The 16,528-nt window shown below is 47.9% G+C and overlaps 2 protein-coding genes and 2 pseudogenes across 3 annotated transcripts; 1 reads left to right on the forward strand and 3 right to left on the reverse strand.

The window, feature by feature from the left end:
• Window positions 1–206: 206 nt before the first annotated feature.
• Window positions 207–4,993, reverse strand: LOC117864322 (protein LAZ1). Of its 2 annotated transcripts, XM_034748375.2 has the most exons (9): window positions 4,783–4,987; window positions 4,135–4,473; window positions 3,966–4,022; window positions 3,780–3,888; window positions 2,560–2,744; window positions 2,389–2,477; window positions 1,893–2,154; window positions 1,106–1,354; window positions 207–746 (listed from the first exon to the last, which is right to left on the reverse strand). In XM_034748375.2, exons 2-9 carry the CDS (start codon window positions 4,285–4,287, stop codon window positions 429–431), a joined length of 1,422 nt encoding a protein of 473 aa, XP_034604266.1. In that variant the 5' UTR covers window positions 4,288–4,473; window positions 4,783–4,987; the 3' UTR covers window positions 207–428. The 2 variants fall into 2 exon arrangements, with proteins under 2 accessions (XP_034604266.1, XP_072151046.1); XM_072294945.1 differs by lacking the exon at window positions 207–746 and having other exon boundaries at window positions 1,147–1,359; window positions 4,783–4,993.
• A 707-nt stretch (window positions 4,994–5,700) lies between these two features.
• On the forward strand, window positions 5,701–7,607 carry LOC140223494 (uncharacterized; annotated as a pseudogene).
• A 383-nt stretch (window positions 7,608–7,990) lies between these two features.
• LOC117865886 (cyclin-B2-1) lies at window positions 7,991–11,761 on the reverse strand. Its single transcript, XM_034750147.2, has 11 exons — window positions 11,381–11,761; window positions 11,193–11,278; window positions 11,004–11,094; window positions 10,861–10,917; window positions 10,612–10,774; window positions 10,379–10,510; window positions 9,565–9,654; window positions 9,263–9,484; window positions 8,828–8,926; window positions 8,529–8,707; window positions 7,991–8,444 (listed from the first exon to the last, which is right to left on the reverse strand). The coding sequence occupies exons 2-11, from the start codon at window positions 11,260–11,262 to the stop codon at window positions 8,270–8,272; spliced, it is 1,278 nt and encodes a 425-aa protein (XP_034606038.1). The 5' UTR covers window positions 11,263–11,278; window positions 11,381–11,761; the 3' UTR covers window positions 7,991–8,269.
• A 2,392-nt stretch (window positions 11,762–14,153) lies between these two features.
• LOC117864809 (triphosphate tunnel metalloenzyme 3-like) lies at window positions 14,154–14,750 on the reverse strand (annotated as a pseudogene).
• Between the last annotated feature and the right edge of the window lie 1,778 nt (window positions 14,751–16,528).

The raw sequence follows: 16,528 nt of genomic DNA on the forward strand, positions 1-16,528 counted from the left end.
GATACTAAGATCACACATTATTTCTCGAGATAAAAAAACACAATTTCATCGTTTTATTCACTGTTATTCTGGCGTTCAAGATAGCATACTTTCGGCGCTTCTCTTATGCACGCAGTGTATGCATGGACTATAGTACTCCATGTCACAACGCTACATAAAATCAGTTCCAATGGAGACAATCACGCAAGAAGAGGCGCTTCCATCTCTAAAGAAAGAAAAGTTCATTCTTAGATTTTGCAATACCAAATATCAATGAGTTGGCCAAAATTTAAAAAGAAAAATTAGTAACCTATTCACAGAGGCTATCTGTCAGCTATCTACACAAGACACTGTAGCAGAAGCACTTTCCCAGCGAGTTTACCAGCAAACGTATCAGTGTCTTTTTTCAACGTGATGTTGGTTTGAATTCACCAATCCTGCACTCGACCTTAGTTCTTTACAGCCCAGCGGCGACCCCTGATCTCGTACCCATCAGATGCCTGATCACCACCTCCCCAGCTGTCCATAGCAGCATTCGAGCTCACAACTCTGTGATGTTTTTTGCCCTTCGTGACGCCGCTGTCACTAGCACTCCCGCTTAATAATGGATCATCAATCCCACGAATTGGTCTCTCTGGTGTTGCTGCACTCACCCAGTTGTCATCCTGGGTTTTCTTATGCTTGTCCTTCTTTTTCATCAATTTATCAAAGCGCTTCTCCACTGGCCTTACTGCTTGGTTAACAGTGAACTTGAAATCCTTGATCACCTAAGGGGGGAGGGAAAAAAAGACAAACCATGTGGATTATGCTCACAAACATATGCTGCTAACCATATAACCCATAGAGTACATAATATTCCCTCCGTCCCAAATTACAATTTCTTTTAGCTTTTCTAGATACATAACTTTTGCTATGTATCTAGACATAGTATATATCTAGGTGCATATCAAAAACTATGTACCTAGAAAAGCCAAAACGAATAGTAATTTGGGATGGAAGAAGTAGAACATAACATATTTGAATATGTAAATAAAATTTGTTCCACTTGTTCAAAAAACTTAAAACCAACCTAACATATAAAGAGAATTTATCAGTAGTGCTCAGAAAGAAAGAACCCAGAACTTACATATTCTCCACTGCCGACAACAAAGTCCCGAACACTTTCTTTTATGTTTGTCACGCTTCTCTCATCTGGTTCCAACTGTGGAAGCTTCATTTTAGTGGGCCGGTTGCTTTCCTTAATTTCGAAAGGGTCCACAGGATCAGAGGATACATAATCCCCAAGTACAGATATGTTTCCAGGTGACTGATTAGCTAAAAGTGCATAGGGCTTGGCTGGGAACACATAGAGGTGAACAGCCGAAGCAATGCCCATCTGTCCTGGAGGAAAACATGAAAGAAAATAGATTCTTTTAAGGGGGAACGTATCTGGTGCAAACCATCTACCCCGTGCAACCTTGGAAACTATGAATCAAGGCCACAAGATGCTAATCCAATGGATAGGGTTAGTGGTGGGATTATTTTGCAGTTAAGCCTGCCCACCCGCTGGCCACTTTTGCATATCATGGAAAAAGGTGCTGCATCAAAAGTGGCCGGCGGGTGGGGGGCTTAACTGCAAAATAATCCCACCACTAACCCTATCCATTGGATTAGCATCTTGTGGCCTTGATTTATAATTTTCAAGGTTGCACGGGGTAGATGGTTTGCACCAGATACGTTTTCTTTTAAGCTATAAAGCTAACATGATATGCAAAAGTGGTCGGCGGGTGGGGGGCTTAACTGCAAAATAATCCCACCACTAACCCTATCCATTGGATTAGCATCTTGTGGCCTTGATTCATAGTTTCCAAGGTTGCACGGGGTAGATGGTTTGCACCAGATAAATAATTTAAACAGCCTAGAAGGATAAATACCTCTATGCAAATAATGAAGTTTTGAATGCTTGATTTTAACTCCAAGCTCTGGGCTAAAGGACTTCTAAGAAGGCCCAGAGCATACAATATTGCAATCACCACACCTTGCCACCAAGTCAAGAATACTATAGATTTGAAAGAAAGAAACTTAGCGAGAGGCTTTATAGGTGCCAATTCATCCTTTGTAGCTGTGTACCATGCTACTAGACAGTACAGGGCCCAATATTGACTGAAGTTGAGAACTGCAGCAAAGTAAGGGTACCTGCATCACAGAGATAGAGCAATGTGAGAATAGTTGAAGAAAATAACTGATTTAGCTATCTCAGCATTGGTTTATTCATCACAACGGAAAATGAGCAAATAAGATGTGAACACAATTTCCTATGAATGGAGCAAATAAAATGGCGTGGCAATTCATTCAAACAAAATTCAATGGATTGAAGATATAATGTTCAAATTTGAAGGCAAAGAGGCAGAAAAGAAAGGACTGTCTTACCCACATCGTAAATTGAATTCTCCTTCACAATAGACACCAAAAGGTTCTAGAAGAAGAGATAAGCTAGCTGTTAGGGTCTTTATGATCATCTGCAGGTGTAGAAGAACGCAACTAAGTTTTATTTTCGACTTTTCAGAATCAAGAATTTGCAAGAAGGGCTCGTGGAAATACATATTGGAAGATTCCAAATTTGATAATCAGGTAGAACCGCGTCCCCAGTCTCCACGGTTTCAATATAAAATTTACAGGAAAATGATGGTGTATGATTCCCTTCTCAGAGGCATGATGCAGTAGAGGTTGTCCAGAACCTGAGCCACCCTCCCTCTTCAAAAAAGCTATCGTTTTATCTTCCCCACCTACATTTGGTCAGCCATAATAAACACACGCAAATGAAGAGAAGAAAAAAAAAATCGAAAACTGCACCGAACAATATACATTATGAAATGTAAGGGCTTGTTCGTTTTATCTGCAGCTTGCAGATTGCAGGTTTTTAAATGCTGGTGAAACCCAGGTAGCTAGATTGCTATAATCTGGAATTGAAATCGAAGTGTTTGTTGAGCATTGGATTGTGCCATCACAATCTAGCAATTGCAAGCAGAGACAAACAGATCCTGCGACTACCAAGTGAAATGATATAAGTATACTGCCTGCCACTGGACAAGATATGTTCCAAGTTGTCAACAAATATGCTTGCACTCTGAATCAGTGGCTCCATTCTGTCAATGCTAATGTAACCTTATAACGAACACCAAATGCTAGGGGCCTGTTTGTTTCCCTCCTTGATTATATAAGTTGGATTATGGTCCAAGGGTAGTAGGGTAAAAGATCACTTTGGGACCACAAATATTCTGAAATAAGCTGCCCAAGACTAGCTTATTTCAGATTATTTCTGGTCCCAATGTGGTCTTTTACTATAGTACCCATGATCCATAATCTAGCTTATATAATCTAGGTGGATTATAATCTCAAACAAACAGGGCCTAAGTGTACTAGATATGATAATGAGACTATGTTTCTCCAATTTTCCCCCCAGGAATTTACTACACACTGATGCAACAAAAACACACATATAGTTCTGGAATGCATAATGGCAGACCTGCAGAGGTACATCCGTACATACAAGTATGTAAATGAGGACAGCAAAATGCATTGTTCAAACGCATGTTACATTCCTGCTCTCTGGAAAATATAGTGACAGATTGTGCCGAACATATTTACTTTCTAAAAAGCAGAGGAAACTCTTTTGCAAAAAAGAAGAAGACGGCAGCTATGACCACAGCACTAAATGTAGGTTCACAGGCAAAGATGATTGATCCATGTAAGAAATACGGGCTGTTACAATGTCTCAGACATCTATTCTCGAGAAAGCAATGTTGATGTGCATAACTTACCTAAACATGCAGTAATGTATCTTCCGAAGCAGTACATTGCAAATGCTTCGTAACCATCACGCAGGATGCCACAGTAAACACTCGTATTTGGATTTATCAAAGAAATATACTATCCCCAAAGAAAAAGAACATTAGACAAACTGCTGGAGTAATGTAGCGCATACATAAAATGTATAGAGGCCTTACCGACTCAATTGCGTAGCAAGGGACCATGAGGATAACACCCAGTACAAATTTCTGTTCCTGTACAAGTAGAACAGAACCCAAAACATTAAAAATTATGCTTTCATGATACTGATAAACAAGATTATATAAAAAAAACTGATGAGAGGACGCAAAAGCAAAAACTGGAAACCTCCGGATTGTTGTAGGCCGAGAGATGCTCGAATATAAGGTACATGGAGAGCGAAAGCGCAACCAGCGTGAAGAGCCCTGCAACTATAGTAGCCCATGTGGGCGCAGAGTATTGTGCCATCACAGGCACTATGAGCCCAATGTTAACCCTCATGGTGGCGAATAACACTTCTTCGAACCAGTATGCTTTCAAAGCCCCTCAGCATCATCCAGCATCACCTTCCTTCAGCTAGCAGGCAGCTAACACCAATGAGGCCAAACAATACTGACCTAAAGGTTGGCACTTCAATCCAAATCAATGAGATCAAACTTCCAGGGATCCACACGTCGAGTCTATTATCTGCAATGAGGCCAAAAGTGCGACATCCTGAACGATCTATCGAATCCAACAGAATTCATATAGAAAACTAGATGCAGACGCGTTCAGCTACATTGCGACCAACCCCACCAGACACGACAAGAAACCTAGAAAACGGGAGGGGTTGCAACCGACAAAAATTAAACACAAAATCGCATCAGATCGCTCAATCTCCTCCTCCGAGAAGCACCAAAAGGGGCGGAGCGGAGTCCACGCGGCGCGGGACCCGGACGGGCAGGAGAACATCGCGTCGGCATGAATTTGGAGGAAACAGAGAGGCGCGAAGGAAACCTGAGCCAACGAATCGCCCAAGCGGCCGCGCAGGTGGGTCGGGAGGCTGCCGCCCGCCGATTCCGCGGTCGGATCCAGGCGATCCGGGCGTCGCGGCGCGCGATTTCCCGCGAGGCGAACGGGCGGGGGGAAGCGGAGAAGGGGGGCAAATCGCGGGTGCGGATCGTGACGGCGTCGCCGCCCGTGTGTTCCTCTTCCCCTGACCAGTGGACCGCCGGTTTTCGAAAAGGCGCCGGCGTGACGCCAAATTGGCTTTTGCGCTGGCGTGGCGCGTAGCTGGGCTGGGGAACAGGGAGTATTGGGCCGGTCTGACACTGGACTGCTATATGGGCCGTAAACCACATTGGTTTTCGTCTGATTTTCGTCACGTCACGTCCATATTTATAAGATGTCACCTCTCCCTCTGCCTTTACCCTGTGATTTCTACTAGTTTATAGCATAGCAGTATGGGAGCCCCTCCAGCTTCGCCTCCTGGAGCAGGTAAGTCTGCCTTTACCTTGCATTGAAATCACACAAAGACATATCGATGAGATCGTACATGCATTTTGCCTTTACCCCAAGACATGATTACAGATGCAACTTTTTCCATAGAATCTCATAGATAGCTTCTCGACCAAATAAAATAAAATTGCATTGTTTTAGGCATTTCTTGGTATTTTCCATTTTTTTCTTTCGACGTTTACTTTGTCCATATCATCATTCTGACACTCCCAGTCTTCTGCAAAATACTGTATTCGGTTGTGCTTGTCTGAATCGGATTCGTTATTCGCAATTTCTTTGACAAAGGTACGATTATCACAAGGGATTCAATGTCCGAACTATAGCTGGGTTTGCTGGCTGTTTTATCTATATACTATGTACTAATATATGATTGCACGTATTTGTGCTGAACTGCTGAATATACTGTAACTCTCATTGTTTGCTATGGCAGGACCTTTTCCAAGCCCCAGCTGGTCTGACGACCTCCCGATTGATATCCTCCTCAGCATCCTGCAACGCCTTGATCATGTCTTGGGGTAAGCACCTCGAGGAAATGCAGGTGCATTCCTTTCGAAAAAAAAAGAAATGCAGGTGCATGACAGGTTCAGCTCAGACGTGACCTGCAACCTGTACCACCCCGTCAATGCTGACAAGTCTTATGGCCTCAGTTTTCCAGAGGGCTGCTTTGGTGCGTGTTGTGGAGCCTCTCACGGATGGCTGATTTTGGCCAATGACCTCTCCAATCTCGTGCTATACAACCCTGTCACCCTGGCCATGATCCCTCTCCCTCCGGTCACTGATTTCGCATGCGTGAAGGCGGTCAGTGGTGGTTACAGTTTTGGAACATCCACATCCACTGTCTATAAACCAAATCGTTTTGCGATATGGTTCTACCAAAAGGCAGTACTATCTTGCAGTCCATCCAAAGTTGGTGACTACATTGCAATGATCATCCACTACACACGCCAAAGTTGGTGACTACATTGCAATGATCATCCACTACCCGTGTGTTTGGTTACTGGGTCGGATGGGTTGGAATGGATTGGACCCACTTCGATCCATGTTTGGAGAGGGTGGGGTTGGGTCGGACCAGTAGAAGAATATTCCTTGTAGATGCAGGTCGAGTGCGTCCCTCCGAAACGACCGGACACACTCGACCCGCACGGCCGGCGTGCGCGTCTGTCAGGCCTGGCGCGGGCGCGGGGAGGATGTGGCTAGCGGGAGGATGCGGCGACCGGCAGCCCGGCGCCGGGGCGGCACGGAGGTGGCCGGGGAGGCGGCGGTCAACGTCGGGGCGGCGCGGAGGAGGAGGCGGGGCCAGCGCGGGGGCAGCCAGCGATGCTGTGGAGGAGCAGGGGGCGCGGAGGTGGTCTGCGGCGTATGGAGGTGGCCGGCGGTGCCGTGGAGGAGCTGCAGCCGGACGACGCCAGGAGGCGGCGGGGGTGTCGGGGAGGAGTTGCAGCCGGACGGCGCCAGGAGGAGGAAGAAGATAGAAAAGGAAGTGAGGGAAAAAAAGAAGAGGATTACAGGTGTGGCTCACAACAAACGGTGTTAAAAGGACATCCATCCCAACCCTCTCAACCTTTTCAACCAAACAAAAGACTGGGTCCAACCCATCCCTCTCCTTCCCTCGTATCTAAACACGAGTTGGGTTCACTCCAACTCACAAAAGTGGGTTGGCTCCGACCCAACCCACGTCGTCCCAAAACCAAATGCATGCTGCTTGGCTTTCTTTTGTTTAGGCAGGGCAGAGCAAGTGGCAAGTGGCTTCGACTCTAAGCCGTAGAGACAGTTACCTTGACTGTGCATACCACAAGGGGAGGTTCTACGCCGTGACATTGAACGGGATGGTGGAGAAGTGGGATCTTGATGGAGCAAATGGACCAACAAGGGAGGTGTTGGTTGCCGCAAGGCCGCACCCAGGATGTATCCTCAGTAGGCATCTGGTGTCGGCGCCATGGGGTGATCTCTTGCAGGTTCGTGCAAAACTCGCAAATAATTACCCGGATGGTATTGCGTTCGAAATCTACAAGTTTGTTCCTGATGGATGCGAGGTGGTAGTGCAAGAGAACGTTTTAGAGGATCATGTATTATTCCTTGGATTGAATCACTCCGCGTGCTTACCCACCCAGAATTTGCCCGGGATTCGACGTCACCGTATATATTTCTCTGCTCCCGTGATAATACATGCATTTGATTTTCTTTTGCAACTACGTGTTTGGGGAGGTGTAAGGACGTACGATCTGGAAAGAGGAAATTTTGAGCGTGCCGTTCCTTTCTGTGATGTTAAAGAACTAATATATGGAGTTTTTCCGTCTGAGGTGTGGATTACTCAGAATATGTAATGGGCAAGAAAATGTCAATTTAGAAGCCTGTATGTATAGGTGTTATTATGTTAAGGATACTTTTGAAAGGTGTCACTACGTGAGTTTTAAGCTTGTAAATCGATCACTTTATGGGAAGACAGATTTTCTTAGTTTGGAGCTTGTATATAAATCACTATAAGGAATGTACAAAATGTGTCGTAATGGTGAAAAATGACCAAATGCATGATTTGCTATCAACCTTGGGGAGAGAACGGTCAACGGTAGCCAGCCACCGGCTGATCTCACATGGAGCTGGCTAGCCACATCCGATGCCCAACTCACTGCCTGACCAATCGATTCCCAGTCACATTCAGAAAATGCATCAGGGCACATCCGCACCATCAATCAAGAGAACAACGAAATGAGAGAACATCAAGAACAAAAGCTATTGATCCATTTGATTCAGAGCTCGTTTTCTTTACAAGGTTCCAACAGCAATTCCTCAACAGGTCAATTCGTTATTAGCCGGACTTGACCGACCGATCGACCGACCATCACTAATCGTCACTCACGACATAGATAAAAACCAAACGTTACATTATCACAAGCAGGATCCAAGGAAATTGATGCAACATCAACACGATGTTTCTGCAACTTATTCCCGGAGGTTAAAATCTGTTCAGTTGAATGGAGAGATTCAACTAGATTGTGCCTGAAGGTGGTGGCGATGGTGCGTCTCCTGACTCCAGCAGGAACAGCGCAGGCTCAACCTTGGCTGCGCACCCAAACTTGAACGTACTGTATTTCCTGTGTACGCCGGTGAGCTTGCCGGCTCCAGCCTTCTGGTGAAAGTCTACCATCATCCTCGAGCACTCACTGAGAGAACAGCCGAAGGAACACAGAAAGTCAAGATACAGATGCATGTAAATGCAGTAGGGAAGTAACTGAACACAGACTTACAGGAGTTGGTCGCCGGTGTATCTGCTATGTGATTCGCAAACCTTTCTCCAGTGCTGGCAGCGATTGATAGCACATTGCGCAGTATAAACTGCAGCAGCAGCTAGAAGCGAAGGCCGGTACTTCAGCATTTGGTATTCAACCAGACAGAGCTCCAGCATGAAAAAGGACACTAGCTCTAGCTGTGAGATACAACAGTGGGGTAATTATATCAGTCACAAAACCAGCTTTAACACTACTACTACAGGGGTTTTGTTTATCCAAGTCATGAAAACACTGATCAGAATGTAGTTATACTTCACCTGTTTATCTGAATCTGCTGCTTTCAGAAATCTCCTCATGAAGACATATGGTGTTGGAACAGACATATTGAACTGAAGCGTGTTTAGAATCAACTTTTCCTGCTCAATAAGAAGTTTCAAATCTTAGTTTAAAAAAGCCAAGGCATCATCCATACAAAAGAAGAAGAAGACAGTGTGTGCAAGGATTTGCAAAGAGAGGGAGAAATCATTCTAAAGATTACAACTGACTAAATTCATCATGCATTGATCTAGAAAGGTTAAGATTGCATTTTTGCAGCAAAGAAATCTGTGGCTGGTTTATAAGTAAACATTACCGTTTATTTGCTAAGGTATAGATGGACATAAATGTCTGATTGAATTTACATTTCGATATGCAGTACTAAAAGAGCTAAGCAACAATCCAATGGAAGTGCATATTTTATTTAATGGGCTTACCATTTCTAGAATCTGCCCTTTTGTGTAGGCTCTGTCAGAAATGAGCACTAGGTCTTCAACAACTGGAACTGAAACCTCCTCGTATTTGCAAGCAAGAAGCATAGCTGTTACTCCCACTAGCTGCAGCTTCTTCCTTGGAACCACTTGCTTTTCCAAAAATCTATCTATTATGTTTACTGTAAGAAACAGTGTCTCATCCATCAATTCGAACTTGTAATGCACCTGGCAGAGGATCAGTAAAAATATTAGAGTCACATGCAGTTCCAGATCAGTACAAATTATAAGGCCCATGCTTTTTTTACCTCAATGAGCCAATCAATGAGAATTGCTCTCATTTTTGCATTTATATCTTGTTGGCTGGACATGTAATCAGGCTTTACACAACTTTTTGCCTGCATTAAGCACCACATTGGTAATACTGAAAAGATTGAAGAAGCTGCCAAGAAAAATTTGTAAAGATAACTGAAGCATTAGGTGACCATGGTTTATTTTGACGATGTCCAAGGAGCCAATTTTAGTAGTACAAGGACAAAATATTTATGATCTGAAGCACAATGATGGGAATACAATGATAATAGAATGTTTTCTTAGAACATGGGAACCAGATTGTTCATAAAGCGATTTCAGCTTTACAAGTGTTATTACGTCATGTACTGATGATTGTAACACCAGAATAAAAGACCTATATGAGAATAGTATACAAACAGCATAATATTCCAATGTGTTGCACAAGAAAGCTAATACAAATTAATTAGATACTCCTGGCTGTGAAGTGAACAAATGTGTGATATCAGAATCATTCAAATAAAAACACATGGGCATAGTTTATTCAAGTTATTTTCTTGAAGTGCAAAAAAGATGTTAATCCATGTTAGGCATGCATTTCCATATTAAACTGCAGTTTGAATTCTAATTTGCTCATTATTCCGTTACAGGTTTCCGGTCTAATTTATTGGAATGCTCATTATTCAATCATTCAATTACACATGGACATAATGCTACTGTACAACATAATGGAATGCTCATTACAGGTTTCCGGTTTAATTTATTCAATTTAGCATCTCTGATTTTGACATCATCTAATGTTTCAGAATTCATGATTTGACAAGAGATCACCTCAGTTTCTCTGTAAAACTTGTACAGTTCTTCAACGTATTCAGTTGCTGCAAGCGGGTTCCCCGAGTCTGCACTGTCAATGTCCATGATAGATTCATCTTCGTTCACACTCTCCTTGTGATCTGTCTCATCCTGCATCACCAAACGTAACACTAAGTCGGAGTCGGAGCCATCACAAAGATGCCCAAAACCCATCCGTTTTGGATCAGTACGAATCAGCACAGTGCAAATACCATGTCAATGTCAACATCGGGGACCTCCTCGTACTGTTCCAGGTCGATGTCGATGGTGCCATTGCTGACAGTTTCCTTGTTGTGATCAGCTCCAAGTCCTGGATCAATTGTGGTCGCCTGACGCTCAGGTTGCCCTTTGCTCGCCAAGGAGGCGGCGAATTTCCTGAACCACCAAAGCAATACCCAGAGATCAAATCAGAGCCTCCAAGAAACGTCAGAGCGAAAGAACAAGGCAGCACGCGTCCTAACCTGGTCATGGGCCGGCTGGTTGCCAACGCCGGCTTCTTCTGATCCCTTCCATTCTTCCTGAGGAGAAGAAAGGAACGCCACGATTAGACCAGATTCGACCCAAGAACCATGAAAAAGGCACGATCTTGGGCGAGGAGGATTACTGCAGCATGGGCTTCTTGGCGACGGCGCAGGGGTAGGGTGCCGCCCCGACGAGGTTCTTGATGTCCGTGAGCGCCCGCCGGTTCCCCATCTCTGCACAAATCACGAGATCAGAACCACGGACGATTCGGCGCCGCCGCAATCAACTAAATCATCCGAGAACAGATCAGCTCGGGGCCGCCGCCACCCACCTCGGGCCACGCCGGGCACGGGCTTCCCCGCCGCCGGCCTCCGGTTCTCATCGGCCATCCTCCCCGCCATTCTCCCCGACGCCGACCTGCACACAGCAGCACACGGCGGCGGCGGCTCAGGATTCGATTCAAGAAACGCCCACCCCCCAGATCCCCGTGGAGAAACCGCCGGGATTCGGAAGACGCACCCGCAGGAGGAGGAGACGGATGGGCCGGCCGCCTCTCTCTCTCCGATCCCGGCGAGATGCCGCGGCGGCGATGGCCTATTGACAAAGGAGACCCGGGACGACGCGGACCATACGAACGAAGCGGGGCGGCGGCGGCGTTAATAATAACAGCCAGCAACGGCAACGTCTCTCTAGCGCCCCCTCTCTATCTCTCTCCTCTCTGGCCGCCTTGGGATTCGAAGGAGGAGAGAGATTGGGAGAGGCCTGGAAGATTTTAGGAGCGGATTTTATTTTTGTTTTTTGTTCGCTCTTGGGGAGAAATTGGGAGAGAGTGCCACGCTCCCGTACGAGAAAGGAGGGGGTTTGTCTGGGGCTAGATGCGGCGAGGCTGCGTGAGAGGGAGGGAGGGAGGGAAGGGGGGCGAATTTGAAAGGGGGAAAAGGCGATGGAGGCCAACGGCTAGTGGGCCGCCGCAGCGTCGTGAGCCGTTGGACCGGCCGTGCAGCTCGAGAGGGCCGGCGGCCAGGCCGCGTGGTCGTAACGGTCGCCTCCCTCCCTCCCCGCCCGCACGGGGCGTGCACGTGCTTTCAAACTGACGGGTCCCGGGTCCGCCGCGCCGCGACGGGGCCGTCCGACCCGGGCTAGGCCTCCTCGGACGTTTCGCTTGGGGTTGGGTCAGGTCAGGTCTGGACTCGGTCAGGACGCTCCGTATCTCTGACCGGTGGGCCTGCATCCGCTGTGCGTGCCGCGCAGCGACGCGTGGAGCGCTGTAGGTGTACGTGGGGTCCACTTGTCAGCGAAGAGCGAGCGTGTGACGGTGTGAGTGAGCCGTGCTCGCACATTAGTGCCCATTCGAGCCCGCTCCTCCCCGCTGTAGGTGATCTTGTGCTTAATCTTGAGATGATTTAACAGACAACCCGTACAATAATAGATTATCTTTTAAGCTGATACAACTATATAATTTCTTAATTTGTGCATATGAAAAAAATATCCTGAGTTGTATGGAAACAACTCTTACCATGATTGTTGAGTTGTCTCGTTATCCTAAAATTTAGCTAATGAGGTTATTGTTTCGCGAAACAATAACCTCTTTCTCGCTCCTTGCTTTCTCTCTTTCCCATCATCAAAATTCCTACATGGCACTGCATGATACGACCTATAATATTATTAATGTGTAGCAATATACTTCCTCTAAGGAATGCGATCGGATGGACGGGATCGCGTTGGTCCCGGAAGAAGCAGCGAGATGGGCAGCGGCGAGCACCGCTGGCAGAGGCCAGAGAGCCTGTTACTGACGGCTTACTGATCTGTGCGGGTACCGGCACGATTACGGAGTAGTAATACTGTAGCAAGATTGCACGACTTTCAGATTTGTCATTAAATTAGTTGGCAGGCAGACGCTTGCTGCGCTGTCACTGTCGAGTTTGACCGCTTGTCGTCCCCTACATGCAGCCATAGGCCGATACTCCCCAAACCATAGCCATAGGCTGGTTGATTTGAAACCTTGTTCCAGGGGTTGAGCCTAGGCGAGCGGGCGCATGTATCTGACACCCGTACAGCAGGACGCCAGGATGGTCAGAGGCTCGGCCTGTCAAGGAAATGGCACTGTCAACTGCAAATAAATACTATAACAGTGGATTTCAGTTCAATCATTAGATTTTTCAGTTCAATATCCAGTTTGGCAACGCAAATGTGGTCGATTGCTTGGCATGTTTTTACACATTCTAAGTTTATAACTCGCTGGACAAAGCAGCCACAACTACAACTAGATTACCCTAAGGCTTTCTAATTCCTATTGCGCCCTGACAAAAAGGGTTTGAATTCACCAGAGCCGTTCATTGCCATAGACTCGGAGGGCGCGGCGCGGACTGTCACTTCAGCAAAGAAACCGTTGATCCACCACCATCAGCAATCTCAAGAGGCGGTGCCACTGGCTTTTGTGACAGAGCATGTGGATGCCAACGGCTGGGGTTCAGAGGAGGGACCGTGAAAGTCACGTGAAATCAACCGATCCCACCAGGTGTTTAACTCTTGGATTCAGAAAATCCTACCAAATCCACCATCTATTAATAAACAAATTACATCACGAGTGTCGACAAAAAGAGAATTGTGACTAAAAATACTCCACTGATAAACAAATTCGATTGATTGTGCACCATCCAGCTAACGCATGTGTGTGGCGACAAAAGTAAAAACAGACACTTGTTCCATGTGATTCATCGTACATGCAGGCTTAAAACAGAATCATCTCTTGCATGCCTAAAAGACATCTTAGAAACATACGGAATGAATCCAATCAAGCTCAATGCTACAAAGATACCAAAACATGGGCACTCAAGCATATGTAGTCTCGAGTGAAACAGATACAAATCGCCAGCGGACTGCAGCAAACTAGGGCCCTGTTTGGATCCAAGGTTAAATTTTAGCTTTGCACTTTTAGTCCAAAATTTAGCTCTTGGGATCCAAACAAGTGGGCTAAGGGACTGTTTGGCAGAGCTCCACGTAGCTCCAGATCTAAAAAAATAGCAGCTCCACCATAGAGCAGCTCCAGCGTGGATCTATGCTCTCACCGTGGAGTTGATGAAAAATATTTGGCTGAGACAACAGCTCCAGATCCAGAAACAAAGTTTTTGGTTGGATTGTCCACTAATATCCTTGGTGTTTTCTTTTTTTTCTTATTTTTTTCTAATAGCTACGCATGCGTGCCAAGCAAACATTTATTTATAGTCACATATAATGGTAAAGTAACTAGCGAAAGTGGGGGAGAAAATTACTGCTATGAATCAAAGTGGGGGAGGCATGAATTTTGAGGAAACGCGAAGTGCAAGAACGCAGCTCGTTTCATCACATGAATAATAGATAGTAGAACACAGAGATGAATTAACCAGGGATTCATCTTCTTCTGAAATGCCAAGTATGGTATGCTAGATGAGATGCCACCGAGGACTTGTGTGAAATCGAATTACATGGAAGACGCCACGCTCGGAGATTAACAAGAACACTTGGCTGCCTAGTCAAGGAAGCAGCTTCCCTGCCATGGAGCAGGCGAACTTATTGCTGCGGGAGTAGTCGTACGGCACGCCGGCGACTGTGAGCAGGCGCTCCAGCACCTCCTGGACCTGGTCAAGCTCCGGCGTCTCGCACTCGAGCTCGTAGCTGGTCCGGAAGCCAAACCGCGTCTCGTCGAGCTCTAGCACGAGCCCTTGGTCCTCGAGCTCTAGCACGAGCCCTTGGTCCTCGAGCTCGTAGATGGCGTGGGTGTTCTGGAAACCTGGTCGACCTCCTCGACGCGGCTGACACCGGCGTCGATCCGTGGGTGGCGCTTGAGCGCGAGCACCGCGCGTGATAGGGGGCCGCGGCCGTCGAGGCCGTGGAGGCGGACGCGGAAGAAAACGAAAGGAGGCGGCGTCACGGAAGAAAGGAGGCGGCGTCACGGAAGAAAGGAGGCGGCGTCGGGGGGAGGGGAAAGGAGCCGGCGGTGGGAAAAAAAGACGTGAACCGGTACGAGGATGTGTAATCGATGGCATTGGTGGGTAAATTTCCCCCAACTCCACGAGGGGTTACAAAACTATCGTTTTGAGAGCACCCCCTGAGGTGCTCCGTGGATTTGGTGGATCTGGGAGCTAGATCTAGTTTTTTTGCGGATCTTGATTTCACGGAGCTGCACCGTTTGGCTAGAAAAAATAGGAGTGGAGCTGTTTTTAAGGATCTAGAGCTGCGTGGAGCTCTGCCAAACAGGCCCTAAAAGTGACAAATAGCTAAAATTTTGGAGCTAAAATTTAGCTCCCAAAGAGGCTCTAAAAGGAGCTAAAAGTGATCCTGGACACTCCTTACCCCTCCCCTCGCACAGCACCCTAGGCACGCGCCCCTCACCCTCACCCGCACCTGCCCGTCACCCTCATCCGCATCTCTGTCCTCCCCCGCACTCTCTCCCTCCCTCCCCGCGTGCTCCTCCCGGCCCCGCCTCCTTCGCCCGCCGCCGCCGCCGCCTCGCCGGCCCCGCCACCTCTGCTCTACCCCACGGCGCCAGCGCCACTTCCTCTGCCTCCGCACCTGCCCGTCACCCTCATCCGCATCTCCCTCCTCCGCGCAGGCCGCCGCCAGCTCTCGCACACCCCTCGCGCCCCCCCCCGCTCGCCGGATCTCCACCGCCTCCGCCCGTCTCGCCCGATTCCCCCTGCCTCCCCTTCTTCTCACATCGCCGCCACCACCACCCTCTCCCGCATCGCCGCCGCCGCCCCTCTCGATGCCACTTTCGCCAGATCTACACCGTATCCGCCCCTATCGCCCGACTCCCTCCGCCTCCCCTGCCTTTGACATGCTCCCGCATCGCCGCCGCCACCCCTCTGTGATGAGTTCACCGCCGCCGCCCCTCTCGCCAGATCTACATCCCGTCCCCTTCCCTTCGCCACACCAGTCGCCGGAGCACCTCAACCGCCTACATTCGCGCGTCGCCGATGGACGGATTTGGCGATGACGGCACCAGGGACTTCTTCTCCGGCAACTTCGACCTCTTCCCCGGCGAGGGCAACCAGTATCCGGGGTCGGGATCCATTAGTGGTCCCCGGATTGGCATTGAGGCACTAGACCTCAACTCGCAGGCGAATGACTGGTCGTCGATGGCGGCGTATCAGGGGATCCTGCAATCCGACGCACTGGCGGCGTCGGAGAGCACGGGGCCTTATCACTCTCAACCGCGCGGTGGCAGAAGAGGTACATCTCGCACACTCGGTTTACGCAGTGCTCGGAGCTGTGGCGGAGCAGTAGGAGGCCGCGGCGAATGGTCGCCGTCCAGTCGCGGCCGCCGCGACCGGTTGCCACCGGTCGTGGTATGCGTGGAGCTTCCTCGGCGGCGGCTGGTGCATCAGTAGGCCGTGGCCGCGGTCGACGTGTTGGACGGCAGGGCAACGATGACGACGACATTGAAGACAACGAAGTGGAAGAAGTGTTTCCAAGCAGTCAGGTATGAGTCTTAAACTCTTGATCTCAGAGAAGTGCATGAGGTTCACTACTGCTGTTAGAGTAACATGAAATGCTTGTTCTTGTGATGCATGTCATCCACCACTTGAAGGTGATTTCGTAGGAGGTAAACCATTGTGAACATCAAATTTTATTGCTTGTGGTTTCTTGGTCTTTAAGGTGTCACCTAGGCAACAAAGCACTCAAGGG

This window comes from Setaria viridis, chromosome 7, assembly GCF_005286985.2.
Source record: "Setaria viridis chromosome 7, Setaria_viridis_v4.0, whole genome shotgun sequence".
Classification (NCBI taxonomy): Eukaryota; Viridiplantae; Streptophyta; class Magnoliopsida; order Poales; family Poaceae; genus Setaria; species Setaria viridis.

What these genes read in the sequence shown, in the direction of transcription:
- LOC117865886 (XM_034750147.2), bottom strand. Translation starts at nt 11,262, where the DNA reads ATGGCGGGGAGGATGGCCGATGAGAACCGGAGGCCGGCGGCGGGGAAG. An exon ending in CGTGCCCGGCGTGGCCCGAG is followed by an intron (nt 11,095 to 11,192) that starts GTGGGTGGCGGC and finishes TGATTTGTGCAG; the next exon opens with AGATGGGGAACCGGCGGGCG. An exon ending in TCATTGATTGGCTCATTGAG is followed by an intron (nt 9,485 to 9,564) that starts GTAAAAAAAGCA and finishes ATCCTCTGCCAG; the next exon opens with GTGCATTACAAGTTCGAATT.
- LOC117864322 (XM_034748375.2), bottom strand. Translation starts at nt 4,287, where the DNA reads ATGAGGGTTAACATTGGGCTCATAGTGCCTGTGATGGCACAATACTCT. An exon ending in ATACATTACTGCATGTTTAG is followed by an intron (nt 2,745 to 3,779) that starts GTAAGTTATGCA and finishes GACCAAATGTAG; the next exon opens with GTGGGGAAGATAAAACGATA. An exon ending in GAATTCAATTTACGATGTGG is followed by an intron (nt 2,155 to 2,388) that starts GTAAGACAGTCC and finishes TCTGTGATGCAG; the next exon opens with GTACCCTTACTTTGCTGCAG.